This window comes from Scyliorhinus torazame, chromosome 18 (assembly GCF_047496885.1).
Source record: "Scyliorhinus torazame isolate Kashiwa2021f chromosome 18, sScyTor2.1, whole genome shotgun sequence".
NCBI lineage: Eukaryota > Metazoa > Chordata > Chondrichthyes > Carcharhiniformes > Scyliorhinidae > Scyliorhinus > Scyliorhinus torazame.
The window spans coordinates 23,350,871-23,374,034 of NC_092724.1; the positions used below are offsets into that span (position 1 = coordinate 23,350,871).

Below are 23,164 nucleotides of genomic sequence, written 5' to 3' on the forward strand. Positions count from 1 at the left end.
ATACAAGTGGTGTTCTAGAGACTCGGCCCACCATACGCACACGTTCTGGTCTTGTTCTAAGCTCAAGAGCTTTTGAGTCTCCTTCAGCATCGTGCCGGGAATTCTTTGGGTTGAGTTGGAGCCTTGCCCTTTGGTGGCTTTCTTTGGGGTTTCAGATATACCGGAGCTGCAGAATGGGACGAAGGCAGATGCTTTGGCCTTCACCTCGCTAATATCCCAAAGGCGTCTGCTGGCTGGATGGACGTCTTGGGTCCCGCCCAGTGCTGCAGTGTGGTTAAGTGACCTGGAGTTCTTACATTTAGAAAAAAATTGAGACCCGGCGAGGGTTGTTGAAGGGTTCTATTTGAGGTGGCAGCTGTTCATTTCCCACTTCAGGGAGCTGGTCACAGTCGGATGGGGGGGGGGGGTTTGCAATACTGTGATTGTTGCTCGAATATGGCTGCGATGGTGTTATATTTGAAAAGCTTTTCTTAATAAAAATATTTAAAGAAAAAAGACTGTGCTGTGGGCCATAAGGTGTTCTGCTTGGTACAGTCAGTAATCTGAAAAGTGTGCTTGGAGGGTGAATCTTGAGTGTAGGCAGAGATCCAGGGGATAGGAATCTCAGGAAGCAAGACTAAAACTTGGAGGCGAATCCTTGCAGAAGCCGTCCGAGTAGGAGTGACTTTTCGGAGAGAATTCCAAGGTGAGTTCTTCAAATGCGGAGATTGGAAACCCTCGTGAGAAAGACATAATTTCAGTGAGACTAGTTTCCAACCTTTCAATCTGGTGTAACACTACTTAATTTTTCTTGTTTCATAATATTTTGTGTGTTAAAGGGCTTGAATCTCCACTGCCGGTAGCAGAGTTCCCGATGCGGAGAAAAATCCAGCGTTGGCCAAAAAAAAAAGATAGGCGCTCCGTTGCTTCGGTTCCCTGCTGGCATTTGCATCCTATTAATGGGTGGGGCACCGGATTCCCTAAGCCCGCGTGAATCTCCGATCCTCTCGGCACCGACTCACGTGGGCGAGAATTGCCGCAGGTATTTCCCAGCATGGCTCTGGCGCGGTGGACTAAGGGGTGACTCTTTTAGGGGGTTGCCCCAAAGTCCAACAGAGGGCCACCCTCCCCCATAATGCAAATCCTGCCCCCCCTCCTAATCAGAGACCACCTCATAAAAGATCAAACACCTGAGGGGATTTAAACCCAGCTGATGTGTTTTTATCCCTTTCTAGGAATTTACAGGTGGTGCTTCTGAGCCAGCTGGTGTGTTGCACAAGTGAGATTTAAAGCAGCGATTTTTTTCACTGTCTCTATCTGGACTGCTCTCTAGCTTCCAGACTGGGGTCTCTAAATGATGGGGGGGCTTCCAGGCAAGGGTCTCTTTTGGGAGAGAGAGAGAGACACTATTATCTGGGAGGCTCCCTTATTGGGGGGGGGTCTCTGTAATTTGTAATGGGAGTCTCTGGTGCGGGGCTGTCACCCTATTACTATGGGTGTGGGAGGGGAGGGGCGCATTGCGCTCCAGGGGCACAGGGCAGCCGGCAGACCTCACTAACAGACTGACAGCTCAAAATGGTGGCCCAAAGTGGGAATAACGACGGAATCCATTGCATTCCTCACCATATATATTTGCATGGCAAGGGATAGTGAACCTCTGATTTGCACTCCCAGCTCGAGCACAAATCAGAGGCAATTATCTTCAGCGGGGAACCAGTCTCTCAAACGGGGAATTCCAGCTAAAAGCTCGAGCAGACTCCTGTGAATTTGTTTAGTAACTTTCCTCCACGGCTTCTAAAAAAAAAGTTAAAATCTATCTAGCCAGATTTCAAGAGATCTAACTTGTTTGGTATTATCAACTGGGATCATAACAATAGCATTTTTGGGGGTAGCTTCCCAAGATTTTAAATACAAAAACACACGAATTAGGAGAAGTGGACCATTCAAACCCCCCCATCCCACACTCCCCCGAGCAAGATGATCAATGGCTGTGGCCTCAACTTTACAGAGGCAGCCTATCCGGCCAACAGGTCCATGATGGTTATGCTCTATGTCCTTCCTCATCTTAATTCTTGACAGTGTTGATTCCCTTTCTTCCACATGTGTTTATCTAGCTTGCTCTCAATTGCATACTATACACTTTAAATACTCCATGTGATAGCGAGGACCCATTCTTATTCATCCTGTGGGTAAGGAAGTTTCTGCTGGATATCTTATATTTACGGCTCTTAGTTCTGGTCTCCCCTGCAAGTGGAAATATATTCTATTGAATCCCGACATCATCTGAAGACCTCTATCTGGTCACCCCCTCAGTCAGTCTTTAAATAATGACTCCCTAAAATTACAACACAAAGGTTTGACTGAGCACATCACTCTCTGGTTATGTCAACACTCGTCTTGCGCCATATAATCCCTTCTGCAATTATTTTCATCAAATTATATTTGAAAAGGAAGCAATTAACCTAAAACCCAGAGTTCATATCGAACACACCTCCTGGGAGAATGCAATAAGTTACAGCCTCCCTCCCGAAAGTCCTCTCTTGATACAGTTGTAATGTCCCAAGATCCTCAGTGCTCATCTGATAAATGCCATAGCAGTTGGAATAATTTCAGGTGGCATTTTCTTTTCTGACGCCTGGCTGATTGCAGGGAACCGCATGCTGTTTGCTCAGTTGAACCCATCCTTTCCTGTGCCTATTTATGGATCTGGCTGCTGCAGAGCCCATAGCAGAGCTCATGAAAAAATGTGTTCAGATCGAGGAGGTCCTGTTGAGGGAGCAGACTGTAGCAACCACTTAACCCTTTAGGTACTGCAGGGTCATGTATGCAGAACAGCAACAATATCATGATTAGAATGACATTGCACTCTCTCGTTTCAGCAGTTATCAATACAACAGAATATTAAAGCCAATTATTTCCTGAATACTTAAAAACAGGCTTCCGCAGAATAGGAGTCTTCACCTTAGAACAAAATGGTAAGCAGCACCCACCCCCCCCCCCCCCCCCCCCCCAATACTGTATTTTCTCTTTAAAAAAGGACTAGGATACCTACTATATTTGTACAGAGTCACTGTTTCCTCAGGTGGGTAAGGATCACTTGTGTAATTGTTGAGTCACTGCTTACTCAGCAAGGTAACTGTGTAACTCTACAACCAAGTAAGGATTGTGTGACAAAGATTGAAATTTACAGCAATTTGTCTATATTATGCAACACATGTTTTTGAAGTTGGAAAGCTGTCAGCTCTCAAAAGATTGAAGCTGAAGCCACGGCAGGAGTCAATATGAAGTATAAAACACCTGTGACAGCCATGCATTTTGTTGTCAGAAAGAACAAGTGCAAAGCTGCCAAGTCTCCCAAGTCAGACAAAACATACATTTCCAAACTCTAGGTCAGAAATCAATTTTGACAGAATACAGTGGAGCACTGCACGCGCAGTGCTGAATCAGCATTCCCATTGCTTAACATGGAGGTCGATTGGATTTTGGGTAAATGGGGTGGGCGAGAGTAAGGAGATAAGTGTGGATTGCAGGTTATGCAAGTTCCATGAGTTCCGAGCAGGCAATGTCAGGACTATGTTGGAAAATTAGGCACCCTTGACTCACATTTTATACTGGAGAGTGAACAAAATAATACAATGGGAACGTTGATACAAGGACGAAAAGTAACCCAGGGAAAGAATGAAGCGGGAAAGGATTTCTTCAGTCATGGAGGATTGTTTCCTACTCCCACATTATTTTCCCTGCATTTCATGCTGCTATTTTATAATTCTGTCCCCAGTGTATGCGACATTGTGTTGACCATCCATCTCCCAGGATCTGCTCATGTGTCTTACTCCCACTGGGTACCACACGTTGGGGGCGATATATTGGCCATGAAGAGAGTGCAATGCGGATTCATCAGAATAATATCTGGGCTAAAAGGATGTGCCCAAATGCATAGACTAGGCTTATATCGCCTCAAGTATAGAAGGCTGAGTGGTGATTTGATAGGATAGATAGAGAGCAACTAGAATCTACTACTTTTGGGTGGTGTTTCAGAACAAGGGTGCATAAATTTAAAATTAAAGCTAGGCCATTCAGGGGCGACGGCCAGAATAATTTCTTCGTAGAAAGGGTAGTTGGAATCTGGAAGTCCCTCTAGGCCAAATCCATGAACTGAAAATGCTCACCTGTAAAAGTTGCTGTTCCATTTTTTTCTGCATCTGTTGCTTTACTTTTTTTTTGTCAATAAACATTTGATGTGATTTCACTACAGATGTTTTTGGGTAGTAAACTCTGTCCTTCAAAGATAAGAATAGTGAGCCCCTGGAACTCTTTCTTGCCAGGAAATCTCCTGGCATTACAGCACTCTTGGCAAGGAATCCGTGACGTGTTACTATTAACAGGGCATCCCTTGGCATGCTTCACTATTGTCAGAGATCTCCAGAAGCATGCCAATATTTCCGGGGTCATACAAAATTTGATAACTATGGGTAAGTATTTGTTTTTCACTATCGAGTGCTGTTGTTACTTACCTGTTCCCATATCTATTAATCAAACTGATCATTAATTTGCTTACACGATAAACAGCTAGGTATATAATGGTCACTGCACGCCATGAAGTAATTCATTGTTAAAGGGCTTTGAGCAATTTTAATACTACGTTAAGGCGCTATAAAAAAAATCAAGAATTTCTTCCTTAATCTTAAATTAACATAAACTGCAATAACTTGCTAAAGGAATTTGAAAGTGGAATTGTAATTGATTCAATGTTCAAATTGCCAAAGGCTTAAACTGATTGATTCTAATTGGGGCCACCAATGGATTCCAACTTTTGACTTTGAAGACAACATGGCGCTGTTCTCATGTATCTGTTGCCCTTGTCCATCCAGGTGGTGGGGATGATGGATTCGGGAGATGTTGCTGAAGATTTAGTAGCTTGATGCAATGGATCCTCTAGATCATAGAATTTACAGTGCAGAAGGAGGCCATTCAGCCCATCAAGTCTGCACCGGCCCTTGGAAAGAGCACCCTACTTAAGCCCCACACCTCCACCATATCCCCTTTATCCCCGTAACCCAACCCAACCTTTTTGGACACGAAGGGCAATTTATAATGGCCAATCTACCTAACCTGCACATCTTTGGACTGTGGGAGGGATCATATACACAATGGAGGTGGATGGATGGATGGATGCTTGAGCCAGTGGATGGGATGATGATACCGTTATTCTAGATGGTAGTGAGCGGCTTGAATGTTGGTAGGGCTACACCCAGCCAGGTCATTACACTCCTGATTTGTGCCATTTAGGTGGTCAAGGCATCTTGGAGAGTCATTCACAAAAGAATACCCAGCCTCTGGCTTGTAGTAGCCACATTATTTATGTGGTTGCCCACTTGAAGATTCTGGTCAATGGTGACTCCCAGGAGATTGATGGTGGGTAATGGTAATGACACTGAAACTAAGGCATACAAGCCACTACAGAAACAAGCACTATGGGTGTTCCTACACCTCAGGGACAACAGCAGTTCAAGAAGGTGGCTCATCACCAACTTCTCAAGGGCAATTAGGGATGGGCAACAAAAAGTGACCTTGCTTGCTACATTTACATCCTATGAATAAAATAAAAAAATGTCTCAAGATGTTTACTATGTCATAGGCATGAAATAAATGAGTTGCTGTCAAGGGGGGGATGGTTATTTATGCTCTCAAATGTTGGGCTTAGACATTGCCTGATATTGGTACAGTGCAATTGTTACATGCTTTTTATCAACCTTAGCTTGGTTGGGTGTTGATACAATAGTAATTTTCTCTCTACCGGGAAAACATTTTCAATATCCATCCTTTTGATAAATCTATGCTCACCCAAACTCTCACCAGGGCTTCATATCCATCTCTATATCCACCTGATCCACTTTTTTAAACCCCCGTTAACGTAACTTACCGAACAAGAACTCTCTTCAGTAACTGTTGATCACCGTCCGAGTACCCAGGCCAATCCCTCTGGATCTCCTTGTATGCAACGTCTTTCAGTGTAAAGGTGCCATCCTTTACATTTAGGTTAGCCACCTGTAATACAGCCAGGACACAACTCATCACTTCAGGCTCCAAATTAGGAGGTAAATTGTCCATTGTGGTGTGGGAGATCAAACTCCCGGAGACACAAGTTAAGAGCCTGGAAATTAGGAGGAAGCATGATAATCAGGGGAACATTTTCATCAAAAGGAGGGTAGAGTGAGGAATAGCAAGGACATTAAAGAAGGTAGTGCCAAAACACAACGTGTTTGTGTTGAGGGAAATTACTGAGGGACATGGTGGAAGGATAGGTAGGTGAAGTTGGGACTATAATTGGGTGGGGTAGACATCTGAGGAGAAAATAGGTAGATGGAGTTAGTGAGGAGAGGAGATGAGGGGATCAATTGAAAAATGTTGTTCAATTTAGCAATCTTTTCATTTTTAAGGTTCTAAGAGTTGGGGGAGCAAGCAGGGGCATGTAGCAAAAGGAAAACGAGGAATGTTTCCCCCAGTGTTTCCTGCTGAATATAGGTGGGCAATTTAACAACCACATAACACTCTAAACATGAGAAATAGGAGCAGACCATATATCCCCTTGAACCGGTCCAGGTATTCACGAAGGTCATGGTTGACCTTCAGCCAACTCTACCCTCCTGCTCTATCCCCAAATCCCTTGACACTATTGATAAGCTAATCAAGCAGTTTAACAACTGAATTGAGGAACATCTGGAGGGCACATCCCAAGCCACCAGGTTACAAGGCAATTGCTTTTTAAACAATCAGCAGGGACTCTTGTAAAATCCACAAACTTGTTCACTTTGAATCCCCATCACCAAGCCCTGATCTTACGGAGCATGCCTCTCTTCCTCTGTGCACATCTCCCTCCCTTTATGCATATCTTACAGACATCAATTTTCACAAGAACCTTATATCTATTTTCATAGCACCGTATCAAGTTACTGAGAATTCAAAGTACAATAAACGAATATGGAGTGACGTCATTGTTGTTAGACATACCTTGAATAGCAGCGAGACCAATGGAGATATCAGATGAGGGAAGAATGTTTCCCAGTGCTCAGAAACAACACCTTGCAACTCTCCAAATAGTGTGCTAAGGAACATCTAGCTCAACATATACTCATATTTTATCCAAAGTCACCAACTCTACCAGTACCAGATTTAATGTTGGGAGACAGGGGAGATCTAATTCTGTACCTGCCCTGGAAGTGTTTGATGGGGGCAGTGTAGAGGGAGCTTTACTCTGCATCTAACCCTGTGCAACAGGAAGACAGAGTACTGGGCTAATGGTAAGATTCTTGGCAGTGTGGATGAGCAGAGAGATCTCGGTGTCCATGTGCATAGATCCCTGAAAGTTGCCACCCAGGTTGAGAGGGTTGTTAAGAAGGCGTACGGTGTGTTAGCTTTTATTGGTAGAGGGATTGAGTTTCGGAGCCATGAGGTCATGTTGCAGCTGTACAAAACTCTGGTGCAGCCGCATTTGGAGTATTGCGTGCAATTCTGGTCGCCGCATTATAGGAAGGATGTGGAAGCATTGGAAAGGGTGCAGAGGAGATTTACCAGAATGTTGCCTGGTATGGAGGGAAGATCTTATGAGGAAAAGCTGAGGGACTGGAGGCTGTTTTCATTAGAGAGAAGAAGGTTAAGAGGTGACTTATTTGAGGCATACAAGATGATCAGAGGATTGGATAGGGTGGACAGTGAGAGCCTTTTTCCTCGGATGGTGATGTCTAGCACGAGGGTACATAGCTTTAAATTGAGGGGAGATAGATATAAGACAGATGTCAGAGGTAGGTTCTTTACTCAGAGAGTAGTAAGGGCGTGGAATGCCCTGCCTGCAATAGTAGTGGACTCGTCAACACTAAGGGCATTCAAATGGTCACTGGATAGACATATGGACGATAAGGGAATAGTGTAGATGGGCTTTAGAGTGGTTTCACAGGTCGGCGCAACATAGAGGGCCGAAGGGCCTGTACTGCGCTGTAATGTTCTATGTTCTATGTACCTGCCCTGGGAGTGTTGGATGGGGACAGCGTAGAGGGAGCTTTACTCTGCATCTAACCCCGTGCTGCACCTGTCCTGTGAATGCTTGATGAGGTACTGTAAGATGAGCTTCCCCCCAATGTTTTCTCCAATTCCTTTCTGAAAGCTGTGATTGAATGGTCTTCACCACACCAGGACAGTGAATTCCAGACACTAAACATTTGCAGACCCAAAGTCTGGTGGACTGTATCAAACAGCATGTCCCTTCTATTTTTCGCAACAAGCAAGATACAGACCGTATCCAACCAGCCCATGCTTGCAAAATTGAAAAACACAAGCGATTCTGCAATTGGACCGTTGCTAAATAACCCTCAGTGTGTTAAAATTACGCTGACAACCAATTTAAGATGGTCCTTTGGGCTCTCAGTGTGGTACATTTGCATGTACTGCAAGATACATATAAAGGCCCTCTTCTTTGTAGACAACTATGCTTGGCAGTTAACGGTCTTGTTAGGAATTAAGATTAAAAAATGAAATTGGGATAAAATAAAAAAGGGGAATTGATAACGGCAGCTGTCTGAAGGGGTGTTTTGATTTGCAAATCAGCATACCATTGAGAAATGCAATTGTTTACCTATGTGAAATGGGGAAAACAATGGGATGTGGAAGAGGTAACTTCAAAGTGGAGGTAAGGGAAGACACATAGGCTAAAAGCCTGGTCCACAGGGTGGGGAACATCAAAGGAAAAGAATGATATATCCTTGCGCAATGACTGGAGAAAGGGACATATAAAAGGCAGCTACCATTACAGTGACACCCAGCTACAGAGAACGGTCTCCCCAGGAAACAAGTTCTTGCTAAAAAGGCAGCCGGTTAAAATACAAAGCTTGAACTGAGAAGATTATGTCTTCGCTGAAACTGAAGATTTTCCCAAACGGGGACAAATAACCTGGGCATGGCAATTACCTGCTGGATTTAGCCCAAAGAGTTATATAATATTGGATGTTGTTTGGGAATATTCTTTATTAATTGGTCACAAAACAACTGGACTATTTCTTCCGAGTTTGCATATCTTTTCTTTCAATTTACCAAATTGACAATATATACCACTAAGAACCGGTGTTCCAAATTACCCATGAGTTTTGGGATACCCTTGCATTTAACATCAACAGGGTTCTTAACATTGTCACCATTAAACTGGTACATTCTCCGTGACAACGTCCACATGCCAATCAGCAGTCTCTTCTCATACAGTATAAGGTTGTTGTTTCTCGTGACATTTGTCTTGGCAAACGCAAAATGAGAAGCTTTGACAAAATGTATTTTTTCAGCAATACTCAAGTTCTGTACTACCAAATGACTACGGTTGTTGAAGGTAAATCATCTCAATTCCAGGACATCAGTGCAGGAGTTCCTCAGTATAGTGTGCTAGACCCAACAACCTACAGCTGCTGCATCAATGAGCTTCCTTCCATCAGATAGTGAAATCTGGGGATGTTCGCTAAATTGATGCACAATGTACAGCACCATTCATGACTCCTTAGATACTGATGCAGTCCATGTCCAAATGCAACAATACCTGAACATTATCCAGGCCTGGGCTGACAGTGGCAAGTAACATTCGCGCCCCAAATGCCAGGTAATCACCATCTCCAACAAGAGAGAATCTAACTATCGCCCCTTGACATTCAATGGCCTTATCATCACTGAATCCCCCACTATCAACAGAGAGAGAGAGAGAGAGAACATTCATTTAATTTTGTATCCATCCTGGTGATGCCCAATACCGTTCCTTTCATTACTGTTTAGGAAGGATATCAAGGGCGGCAGGTGGCACAGTGGTTAGCACTGGGACTACGGCGCTGAGGACCCGGGTTAGAATCCCGGCCCTGGTCACTGTCCGTGTGGAGTTTGCACATTATCCCTGTGTCTGCATGGGTTTCACCCCACAATCCAAAAGATGTGGTTAGGTGGATTGGCCATGCTAAATTGCCCCTTAATTAGAAAAAATAAATACTTGGGTACTCTAAATTTATTTTTAAAAAGGATGGATATCAAGGTCTCAGAAAGGATCCAGAGATTTACTAGCAGGGAACCAGGAATGCGGGATTTCATTTATGTGGAGAGACTGCAGGGGTTGAGTGATACTCCTCTGAACAGAAACAAAAAAGGAGAGATTTAATAAAGGTGTTCAAATCATGATGCGTTTTGGTAAAAATAAATAAGGAGTGGTAGAAGGTCACTAACCATAGAAACAGATTTGCAGTAATTGCAAAAGAACAAAACATGAGATAATTTTTTTTTTTAAAAACAGTTATGATCAGAAGTACAGTACCTCCAAGGTGATGGAAGCAGATTCAATAGGTTTTTAAAAAAAAATTATCCAACTCTCTTTTCTTTTTCCAATTAAGGGGCAATTTAGCGTAACCAATTGACCTACCCTACACATCATTTTGGATTGTGCGGGCGAGATCCACGCAGACACAGGGAGAATGTACAAACTCCACACAGACAGTGACCCGGGGCCGGGATCGAATCCGGGTCCTCAGCTCAGTGAGACAGCAGTGCTGCAGATTCTTTAAAAAAAAAGAAATTTAGAGTGCCCAATTCATTTTTTTCAATTACGGGACAATAGGGGCTGGTTTAGCACACTGAGCTAAATCGCTGGCTTTTAAAGCAGACCAAGGCAGGCCAGCAGCACGGTTCAATCCCCGAACAGGCGCCGGAATGTGGCGACTAGGGGCTTTTCACAGTAACTTCATTTGAAGCCTACTTGTGACAATAAGCGATTTTCATTTCATTTTCAATTTAGCGTGGCCAATCCACCTAGCCTGCACATCTTTTTTGGGTTGTGGGGGTGAAACCCACACAATCACGGGGAGAATGTGCAAACTCAACACGGACAGTGACCCAGAGCCAGCATCGAACCTGAGACCTCGGCGCCGTGAGGCATCAGGGTTAACCCACTGCGCCACCGTGCTGCCCTGCAGTGCTGCAGATTCAATAGTAACTTGGGAAAGGGAATTGGATAAATACTTAAAAAGGAAATACAGCGGAGAGAGCAGTCGAGTAGGTTAATTGGATCTTTCTTTCAAAGTGCTGGGACATCGTGCTAAATGGGATAGACTTCAAACAGATCTAGCAATTCAAGACTGGGCATCCATGAGGCGCAGTGGGCCAGCAGCAGCAACAGAATTGTATTCTACCATGATCTACCACATCATGGCCTGGCATATCCCCCACGCTACCATTACCACCAAACCAGGGGGTCAACCCTGGTTCAAAGAAGAAGTGCAGGAGAGCATGCCCGGAGCACCATCAGCCATACCGAAAAATGAAGTGTTGACCTGGTGAAGCTGCAACACAGGACTACCTCTGTGCCAAACAGCATAAGCAGCAAGTAATAGACAGAGCTAAGTGATTCCACAACTAACACATCAGATCTAAGGTCTTTCGTCCTGCCACATCCAGTCACGAATGGTGGTGGACAATTAAACAACTCACTGGAGGAGGAGGCTCCACAAATATCCCCATGATAGAGGAGCCCAGCACATATGTGCAAAAGACAAGGCTGAGGCATTCGCACCAATCTTCAGCCAGAAGTGCCGAGTGGATGATCCATCTCGGTCTCCTCCAGAGGTCCAAGCATTACAGGTGTCAACTATTCATCTGGCTGTATTTAAATTTGTGTACATGGAGTAAATTGATAGCCTCTCTCCTACTGGACCACTCAGTCCTGCTTATGTTAGTTTATTTTGTGGAGTCACTTGGGCTTGCTACCTGGTGCAGGAGATTTTCCAACAAGTCCTTATCCTGCTGGGTGATTCCATCCTTCTGCAATCGAAGAATTAACTCTGGTTTCTTGTAAGGCTTCAGAGCCAGTAGGTGGATGACACGGTCTCGATACGGCAAATGAGAAACATTGCTGACGTATTTCTTCATCGTATTTGCCAGGTTCACTGGTGTCGGTCGCCTCCTTTGGGGCACAGCATCAGGGATACCGGGAGCTGGTTTACGAAGAACCCTTTTAGCTGAAAGTAGAAGAGAAACCAAATTAGAATGGGACAGGCAGGTAGCCAGCATGGAAGAACCCCATCAGACTCCAATATGGCAGCTTCACACCAGAAATATAAAAGTTTTTTAGAAATAAAATAAATTTAGAGTGCCCAATTCATTTTTTCCAATTAAGGGGCAATTTAGCATAGCCAATCCACTTACCCTGCACATCTTTGGGTTGTGGGGGCGAAACCCACGCAAACACGGGGAGAATGTGCAAACTCCACACGGACAATGACCCAGAGTCGGGATTGAACCTGGGACCTTTGCCATTGTGCTGCCCCCACACCAGAAATATTAATCTATGGGTTAGCCCTTTGTGTTGACAAACCTGCTGCGTGCATCCAAGCTAAACTCTTTAATCTCATAAGTTTTCAGGTTATCCATAAATCTCTCCAATGACTCTTTAGCATGCAAGTTCTGAAAGTCTACTAATGGTCTAAAGAAGTCATGAGATCTTTCTACCATAGACATATTAATAACCCCACTTTTAAAAGGTTCCGAAGCTTTACTCCAAAAGAAACACGTCTTTAATTCCCAGAGTCAAACTTTGAGCATTTTCATTAAAGATGTGACCATTGCCAGTCTCTTCTACTCATCCAGTGGCACGCCATTTCATCTCCGGGTCCACCAGTATCTGGGAATGAATGCAGTGCGCTCATGCACGCACATACACACTCACACCTTCCAGCATTTTCTGTTTTTATTTCAGACTTCCAGCATCTACAGTTTTTTGCTTTTAATTAATCATTCAGTTTGCTTTAGTGAATATACCGGCATTGTGGTTAGCACTGCTGCCTCACAGAGCCAGGGACCCAGGTTCAATTCCAGCCTTGGATGACTGTCTATGTGGAGTGTGCGTGTTCTCCCCGTGACTGCGTAGGTTTCCTCCGGGGGCTCCAGTTTCCTCCCACAGTCCAAGAATGTGCAGGTTAGGTGGGGTTATGGGGATAGGGTGGAGGAGTGGGCCTAGATAGGGTGCTCGTTAATGGGCTGAAAGGCCTTCTTCTGCACGGTAGGAATTTTATAATTTGATTTGAGAGAATGAAGGAATGAATTTGTTGTAAAGGCAGTTGAGGGAACAGGATACAACTCTTCTGTCGGAAATTGGTTTGATAAATGTAAGAGGGAATACAGATGTTGTAAGTGAAGATGGGGAAGTAACGGCAGGGAGCTGGAGTGACAGGTTGTTGTGAAGAGGAGCATTGGGGTGTCCTTACACTCCAGGATAATCAGAAGGAAGATGCAGCTATCGTGAAACATTATGCAAGGTGACCTGGCAGAGTGAGACACCAAATTGATTAGTTACCAGGTCTGCTCAAGGCTGGAGCTCTCACGAGCTTTGGGTACAGTGGTGGTGAACTCTGCTGGGTAAAAGTGAGACTGTGAGAAACAAGAGGAGCATTGATGTTGTGGTGGGTGTAAGGTTAGAGGAAAGCAGTTTGAAGTTCAAGAGAAATAGCATGATTTCAAAACTTAGGTGATTACTTGGACAGATCTTGGCTTACTTGGTGAATAAAGTGTATCTAAATATGCCACTGTGTTCAAATGTTCCTAATTCAGCTGCCCATTTTACACAAATGATATATTCCCTCTCCTTTGACTTAAGCTGCTGTTTAAAGACAGGTTAAAGAAATTGAAGTTAAAACAAGTTAAAGAAATCGGCTGCAATGTGGTAACATGGTCAGCAGCGGAACTTCCAACAAAGCAAACAGCAATCTTGCTCAATATTCTGGACCCTGTGCACCTAGTTAGGAAGTGCCACAGGCGGTTGGAATGCACTATGTAAACCAGTTCCATCACAAACTTGAATGAAAATGGTATGTGTGCCTCAGTTAAGTTCATCCAGCACACATCAAGGGCCACAATACTCTCTAGCTTTTTGCCTTTGGTAAATGGGAACGAATTGCTCAGTTTTTCACAAAACTCGTGATTGGAAACTCGGTGAAGGCTGCAGAATCTCTTGCAGGAGTGTCTAACAGTGGATAAATCATTGCTGGCACGTTTTCCATTATACCCCCGGAGATCTTTTCTGAAACAACAACTTGATTTTCATAGAATTTACAGTGCAGAAGGAGGCCATTCGGCCCATCGAGTCTGCACCAGCTCTTGGAAAGAGCACCCTATCCAAGGTCAACACCTCCACCCTATCCCCATAACCCATAAACCCCACCCAACACTAAGGGCAATTTTGGACACTAAGGGCAATTTATCATGGCCAATCCACCTAACCTGCACATCTTTGGACTGTGGGAGGAAACCGGAGCGCCCGGAGGAAACCCACGCACACATGGGGAGGATGTGCAGACTCCGCACAGACAATGACCCAAGCCGGAATTGAACCTGGGACCCTGGAGCTGTGAAGCATTGTGCTATCCACAATGCTACCGTGCTGCCTTCTATTTAAAGTTAACATGGGGCCCACTGACAGTAACTGTCCATTCCTGTTTCAGCTCCTCTCCAGCAGAAACACATCCAGCAATGCCTTTGTTAGCTCCGGACTCGAATATTCCAATGCTCTCCTGCCTCATTCCCCACTGTGTGAATCTCAGCTCGTACAAAACTCTGCTAACTCACACCAAGTCCAGTTTCCCTATCACCTTGTGTTCAATGACCCACACTGGCTCATAGTCTGGCAATGCATTGATTTCAATACTTCCATCCTTGTATTCAAATCCTTCTATTGTTGTGACCCGATATTGGTCACCTCCCCCACCTCTGCAGCCCTCCAAGATCTCTACACTTCTCCAATTAGGGCCTCTTGAGCATTGCCAATTTTAATCGCTCCACCATTGGTGGCCGTGCCTTGAGCTGCCAACATCTTCAGCTCCAGAATTCCCTCCCTAAATCTCTCCACCTCGCTCTCTCCTCCTTTAAGACACTCAAAGCCAACATTTTTAACAAAGCTTTTGGTCACCTATCCTAATATTTCCTTGCGTAGCTCAGCGACAAATTTGGTTTAATATCAACCCTGTGAAATACCTTGGGATGCTTCCAAATGTTGACGGTGCCATATAAATGGGAGTAGCTGCTGTTAAAACTATCTATGCAGCTCGAGAATAAAAAAGCTGGGACACCCAAATCAAGTGGATGGGATCAGCATTGATGGTCCTGTATGTCTTGGCATTTACTTTTAGCAACAGAAGTGTTTAACATCAGTGTAAACTGTAATGAGATGTGGATCTCCTCTGTTGTGTGTAACAGACTGTCACAGCTCATCCTCCAAATGTCACTCAATATTGAGCCAATTCATTAACAGCAAGAGAACATTTTGATCTGTTATTGTAAACAGTCAGATCCATTTACACATCGAGTCACACAAGTGGGAAGGCGTTAAAAGGTTGCGACACACACGAAGGAGTTTGAAAGAAGTCAAATCACAAAAGCAAAGCAGATCAGAACCTGTCACTCCCAGACACTGTACGCCACCCCCTACAAGCTTGTGTGGGTCTCTGCCAGCTGCGCTGAAACAAGTGCACCCTTAGAGTGTATACACTGAGGCAGCAATCAGTCTCCCTGACTCGCAGTGGGATTTGGCTCTTCGCAAGGTTTTGGCAGAATAAACTGTGACTTTCTCATAGTCAAGGCCACCCGTCATTGACCATCACACTAATTTTACAGTGAAGCTTACTGGAAATCATCCTAGAGCAGGAAGCCTGACTAATTATTCCTCTCCTTATTCTGGGCACTGCAAATAATTGCAGATCCCCACCTGTTGCCCTGCTGGAGATCAGTTAACACAGCAGATAGGGGATCAAACCTGAGATTCTGAGACTGTATGGCTCTACTCCAAACTGGACAGTGCACTGACCAACCAGTGAGGTGGACACAACCTCCAGTTTTAACACAGCTTTCCCAAAAGGTAAAATGAAGGCACTGTCTTGGTGGATTCCACTTTTGGAAACTGATATTTGATGTCATGTTTCAAAATATGGAGATTTTATAACAAATGCAGATGAGGTGAATTGAGAGATATGGATCACCATTTACTTAGCATTGCAATGCTTTTATACTAATGAACAACAATTTCTATTTATAAAGTGCTCATAATGTAGTCAAAAGTCCCAAGGTGCTTCATTGTAAAGTAATTAGATTAAAATACTGACAAGTCAAAAGAGCAGGCATTAATACCAAAGAGGTAGGTTATGAGGAGAGACTTAAAGGTGACATGGGAGAGGTAGCAATGCAAAGAGCTTCAGGGAGGGAATTTCACAGCTGAGGGCTCAAGCAGCTGAACGTACGGATACAAAAAGCAGAGGGTAGGGGTGATTGGGGGGGGGGGGGGGGGGGCTGGAGAAAATTGGAGTTACACAATAAGACAGAATTGAAGCAGCAGAGAGATCTCAGAGAACAGTAGGAGTGGACAGTAGGAGTGGAGGAGGATATAAGCAGGGACATGGCAATGGAGGATCCGAACACAACAATAAACATGAGGCTCAAGCTTCAGCTAGCATGTGGCAGTGTATGATTGTCACTAGGATAGTAATCCAGAATGAGTTGGACTAATAAGTCAGAGAAATTGATTCCAAATATCATCATGGCAGTTTGATCATTTGAATTCCGTTTAAAAGATGTGAAATTAGAAAGCTGAAATCAGTGTAAGTGATTTTGAAGCTGTCAGATTGCAGAGATGAAATACAGCTTATTCAATATCTTTTGGGGGAGGAAACCTGCTGTCCTTACCTGGTCTGACCTGCAACTGTCTCCACTCCTGCAACAATATGGCAGAATCTTATCTGCAATCTGAAGCAGTCAAATAAGTCTCTCATTAGGACATATGAATTAGGAGCAGGAGTAGCCCCTTGAGCCTTTTCCACCATTCAATGAGATCATGGCTGATCTGAATGTGGTCTCAAATCCACATTCCACCTGCCCCCAATAGCCTTTAACTCTATCTAACTCAAAAATATTCACTAGCCCAGCCTCCACCGCTCTCTGGGGAAAGAAGCTCTAAAGATTCACGACCCTCAATGACAGTTTCTTCTCAACCTCGTCTTAAATGGGAGGCTCCTTATTTTTAAATTGTGTTCCCTAATTCTGGTCTCTCCCAAAAGAGGAAACTTCCTTTCAGCATCTACCTTGTCAAGCCCCTCAGGATCTTCTGAACTCCAATGGATACAGCCCCAGTCTGTCCAACCTTTCCTCATAAAGGTAATTCCCCCATCCCAGGTACCAGTCAACTGAACCTTCTCGAAACAGCTTCTTAAATAAGGAGACCAAAACTGCACAGAGAACGCTAGATGTGGTCTCACCAACACCTTGTACAATTTTAACAAAACAACCATATTTTTACATTCCATTCCCCTCGCAATAAACGCCAACATTCCATTTGCCTTCCTGATCACTTGCTGTACCTGCATGCTAATGTTTCCTGATTCATGTACCAGGATACCCAGATCCCTCTGCAACCTCTCTCCAGCACAGGGCTAAAACGCTGGCTTTGAAAGCAGACCAAGGCAGACCAGCAGCACGGTTCAATTCCTGTACCAGCCTCCCCGAACAGGCGCCGGAATGTGGCGACTAGGGGCTTTTCACAGTAACTTCATTGAAGCCTACTTGTGACAATAAGTGATTATTATTATCTGTCACATTTTTACCCATCACTTAATCTATCTATATCCCTTTGCATACTATCTACCTATCCTTGTGTCATCAACAAATTTATAAACCATATATTCGGTCCCTTCATTCAAATCATTGACATAATATAAACTCGTCACATGTTGCCAACCCAAAACTGACCCATTTATGCGTACTCTCTTTCCTGTTAGCGAACCACTCAGTTGCATCATACACATCACCACAAGAAGGCCACCTGCTAGCTTCATGGGAGCAGTTTGGAAACACACAGACGAGAAACACAGTTGCTGATTTATTTGGATTCCATTAGTGCAGGAGTTATATCAATAGAAATGGTCATTAGCAATGTTTATCTAATGTCTGCATATGATATTAATTCAGATACTTAACACACTCCGGTTCAAAAGCTTAATGGTCCAATGAGGTCACCGGTTCTTTCAGTTTATGAATTTTAAGAGAAATCAATAGAAGCAATGAAAAAAATTAATCAAGCTCTCTATTGTTAAAGTTGTTGCTGAGAAGTTTCCAACTTTAAAAGGAAACTCCAAATTTCCACTTTGCTCAAAGTGTTTTCAATGCCATACATGTGTAGCCTACCTTGTGCGCAAGGGGAAATATTAAAGCACCGATGTACCCTGAGCCAGCAGCAAAGATGAACTTTCTGACAATCCTTGGGAACCAGCTCTGCATCTGCCCAGCATCTGACAGTGGGAATGTGAATGGGGCAAGAAAGACCACGGGGTCTGGCCAACCAAAATCAGATGTGTAACATAGGAGAGGCGAGACACTACCCTCCCGCTACTGGGCACAGCAGCCCCTCCTGCACATCCCTCTTCACCACAAGGAGGAGCTAGCTCTCCACCTCTATCATACTAATTTTCACAAACAGTGATAGCTTTCCCCTTTAACAAAGACAACCATTTACTGATTTGAAGGTGCCAATAGCACAATTAGCATAGTGGATGGCACAAAATTTGCAAGTATTGTAGACTGCGAAGGGGACAGTGTAGAATTTCAAAAGGACATAAAAAAATGTTCTGGAGTGGGCAGACAGGTGGAAGATGAAGTTCAATGCAAAGAGGTGAGGTGATGCATTTTGGTAGTAAGAACATGGAGAGACAACATAAAATAAGGGTTAGCATTCTAAATGGGTTCCAGGATCAGAGAGGGACCTGGATGTGCAAAGATCAGTGAAGGTGGCAGGACAGGTGGAAAGAGTAGTTAATAAGCATATAGTATCCTGGGCTTTATTAATAGAGTAAGAAGTCTTACAACACCAGGTTAAAGTCCAACAGGTTTGTTTCAAACACTAGCTTTCGAAGCACTGCTCCTTCAGCAGTGCTTTGAAAGCTAGTGTTTGAAACAAACCTGTTGGACTTTAACCTGGTGTTATAAGACTTCTTACTGTGCTCACCCCAGTCCAACGCCAGCATCTCCACATCTTTATTAATAGAGGCATAGAGCACGAGCGCAAGGAGGTTATCCTGAACTTATACAAGAAGCTAGTTAAACCTCAGATGGAATATTGTGTACAGCTCTAGGAGCCACACTACAGGAAAGACATGAATGCATTGGCGAGAATACAGAAGAGGTTTATAAGAATGGTTCCAGGGATGAGAAACTTCAGATAGATTTGAGGGGTTGGGACTGTTCTCCTTGGAGAGAAGGCGGCTAAGAGGAGATTTGATAGAGGTGTTCAAAATCATGAGGGGGCTGGACAGAGTAGAGCGAGAGAAACTGCTCTCACTCGTAAAAGGATCAGAAATGAGAGGGCATAGATTTAAAGTGATTTTCAAAAGAAGCAAATGTAATGCGAGAAAAACCTTTTCATATCGGGAGTGGTTCAGCTGTGGAATGCACGACCTGGAAGTGTGATGGAGGCAGGTTTCATTGAGACATTCAAGAGGGCATTTGATGATCATTTGAATATAAACAATGTGCAGGGGTATGGGGAAAGGGCAGGGGATTGGCATTAAGTCATGTTCCTAGTTTGGAGGGTCAGTGCAGACACAATGGGCCAAATGGCCTCCTTCTGCGCCAAAACGATTCTGTGATTTTGACTCCAGATCATGACATCACAGTTTGTTGGTCATCTGTTATAAGAGATATCTGGAAAGCCCAGGTTGTTAACAATGATTGAAATGTTGTCAAGATCTGTTTCACTGATTGAAAATCATTTGTATTAGTGTGGTGGAGGGATACATATGAATCAGTATTGGGGGTGCAGATTTGAACATGATAAAACCAGCACAGGAATTCACCCGTCATTTAAAGATTCCCTACAGCTCGTCCACAAAAGTAAATCTGGCATTTAAACATTAACTATCAGTGACTGAATGAATTAGAATAAAAATCAGTTTTAAAAAAAGAAATTGCGCTTATTAAGGTGAGTGATATTAATGCTGAAAATATACATTTTCCATTTCAATAATCCTGTGTCAGCACTAAACACTCAGGACAAGTGCTGCACAGGTTAGATACAGAGTATAGCTCTTGTTACACTCTACCCATTAAACATTCAGGTTGAGTAAGGGGTTAAACACAAAGCTCTTCCTTAAATTTTCTTTGCAATGTACAAACTTAAATTTGGAGAAGTGCTGCCCAAGTTTTGTTTTCCCTACAGTCGCCAGCTTAATGAGAGGCAGAACACGCAAAATCAGGTTATGCTGCCATCACCTGCAATAAGACTGCAACAGTATACTGACTCAAGTGCTCACACGCTTTGCCCTTGTGAAGTATGATGGGAAGATTACAATAAAGAATTGTGAGTCATAAAACTAAGGTCAGCATCAGAACATTTGAATAGATCGCTGCCAACATGTCCAGGATTTTCATACCTCTGTATCTGCCTCCGGGTTTAATAACTATCGCTCCTCGACTTCGGGTTTCCTCCTCTGCTTGAGTCATACGCTCCCTGGTCATTTTGTAGGAGTCGTCAGTCGCGCACACAGTGATTTTATCCTGTATGCCCCCGAGACAGTCTAGCTGCACACTGCCAAAGCTGCCAGAGAATGAACAAAGTCACTCGATTAGAAGGAATTCTAAATAAGAAAAGTAGATACAGGAAAGAAACCTTCACTTCTGGACACACTGAGTCATCACATTATGTGGCCTGCAAAAAAACAACATGAAAGCCCTTGTGGGTTTACCCAGAGGATGCCCATCCCATGGGGACCAGGAAGAGCCATGTCTGCTGCCAACCGTATGCTGTGTTAGTCTTCGGTTAGGTGATAGTGACTGGCACTATAATTGGTGCCAACGGTGCTGAGCAAGGATCCCTGGATCAGCTGTCCCACACTGATTGCGAAGAGGCTGGTACAGTAGAGGAGAATGGCATCACTTAATGGTCACAATGTAGGAGCTAGCACAGGACCTCTTAGGTGAGATGTTAAGGACTGCTGTGGGATTGTTCCACAACACAGGCCGGAAACACAGCACTTATCGGGTGAGATTTCAGAGAATGGAATTGTAGCCCTTCTGGACCCATTCTGAAATGAGGTAGAAGGACGAATATTACCAGTGGGGGCTGGGGCCTTGAAAGAAACCCGGAAAGGTGGACGATACAGGGTACCAATTGGCTCAACATACACTAACAGAACTGTAGCCATAATTTCTTCTGGAACACAGTATGGGCAGTTGGCAAATTGAGACCTAACAATCCCCACAGGTAGGGAGGAAATCAATTAAAACTGCAATAAATAGCTCTCCTTTAATAGGGCCTTTGCAGTAACTTAGCATAATACCCAGTTACTGGAGAAGAAGAAGAATCATAGTCTCTCCCTATACAATCAACATTGTGCAGTCCATGAATGGAGTAATTTTGTCAAGGGCTATAGGCAAAGTCAGACCACACAAATCCACATGCCATAGAAATTCTCTTAATATTGATCAGATACAGCTGAGAAAGACTGATTATTCGATCTTCACTCATTGATCTTGAAGGCTACACAATTTCTTAACATTTGGTAGCTTCCCCTCTCTCCAAAGTTATGCAGCATAACTTTGTGGGGAATTATTGGTTCAAACTCACAGCTGTCATCATACAGTTCTTTAAACTCATTGAGACCCCCAATCCAGAGTCTGTTCCATGTGGTGTTCATACTACTTTGGTAGTTGATCGAATAGTCATCAAGGTGGACACAATACCAAAGTGACAGAACTAACCAATTAGCTGTGCTCATATTGTGGGCTCTTGTACATTTGAAACTGACACAGGTTATCAAGCTGTAATAAAGAACAGCACTTGAGGGCAGCACGGTGGCGCAGTGGTTAGCATTGCAGCCTCATGGCGCCGAGGTCCCAGGTTCGATCCCGGCTTTGGATCAATGTCCGTGTGGAGTTTGCACATTCTCCCATTGTTTGTGTGGGTTTCGCCCCCACAACCCAAAAATGTGCAAGCTAGGTGGATTGGCCACGCTAAAGTGCCCCTTAATTGGAAAAAATGAATTGGGTACTCTAAATTTTTTTTTAAACTCTCTCAAGCTGTGCTCAGGCTACAGACCCCTTAGTTTGAGATTTAGTCACTGCCCTCCCTGCCCCTCCATATAGGGGGGCCCTTTATCTTTGATCAAGAGACACGAGACCTCACATCTGCCGAGATTGAACTTGTGCATTGGCTAACCATTCAGAGCAATTGGAAGATGGGGCAAGACAGGCTGCTTTTAAAAACTGATTACGGTCTGCTGCATGTTGCCTCACACACCTAGCAGTACGTACAACGCAAGACAATCAGAGCAGCATAAACACACACAAAATATTAAGAAAATGTCCAACTGCATTAGCCTTTGAAACAGCTTCCCAAAGATTCAGCAGTGTGGTGCTGACCCATGTAGGCCAGAATACTACCAGATTTGTTCACGGAGTTAGTAGCCTCAATGGGTACTAATTTCTATCACACCAGACACAAAATTCAATAGAAACAATTTATTATTATATAAACAGTTTAGATAAATTTCACACCACTGGAAGCTCCATACCCTCAAGAAATAAATTAATAAATCAAATCAACCAATCATCAGCTAATCTGCTGTCACATGCTCCAAATTGCCCCTTAATTGGAAAAAATGAATTGGGTACTCTAAATTAAAAAAAAAAAAGAACAGCACTTGCCAGAATGAAGGAATTGATTAACTAAGATCACAAATCTGTTAAGGCTAATTCCCAATATCAAAAAGAAAGTCACACCCTTCTGTGTCTTGGCAAACACAGGACACCAATTTGAGCATTCCCAGTTCTGAACCAGAAGGTTCCGAGTTCAAGCGTCACTCCGTAATGAGCTTGTAGGCAACACTTCTTGCAGGGGTGTGTGCTGCATTGCAAGCTGCTCTCCTATGGATAAGACATTAATTCAAGGCCCCAACTGCTTGCGAAAAATTCCATGCGAATGTTCAAACGAGAGTAGGGTATTTTTGTGTCCAGACCAACCAATATCGTCAGAAACTGATTAACCAGTCTTTAACTGCTATTTGTAAAATACTTCGACAAAGTTACGAGGCATTTTTTTTAAAAATGCTTTTATTAAGGGTTTTTCATATTATATAGAAAAGTAACCGTG

At 43.7% G+C, this 23,164-nt stretch overlaps 1 protein-coding gene across 1 annotated transcript in view; it reads right to left on the reverse strand.

Annotated features, from left to right (window-relative positions):
• Positions 1-23,164, reverse strand: part of ell (elongation factor RNA polymerase II) — a 225,952-nt gene that overhangs the window by 77,595 nt on the left and 125,193 nt on the right. Inside the window, exons 4-6 of the mRNA XM_072482383.1 lie at positions 20,448-20,611; positions 11,755-12,005; positions 5,903-6,027 (exon numbers count right to left, since the gene is read on the reverse strand). Coding sequence (XP_072338484.1) covers positions 5,903-6,027; positions 11,755-12,005; positions 20,448-20,611 — 540 coding nt within the window. The remainder of the gene's footprint in view (positions 1-5,902; positions 6,028-11,754; positions 12,006-20,447; positions 20,612-23,164) is intronic.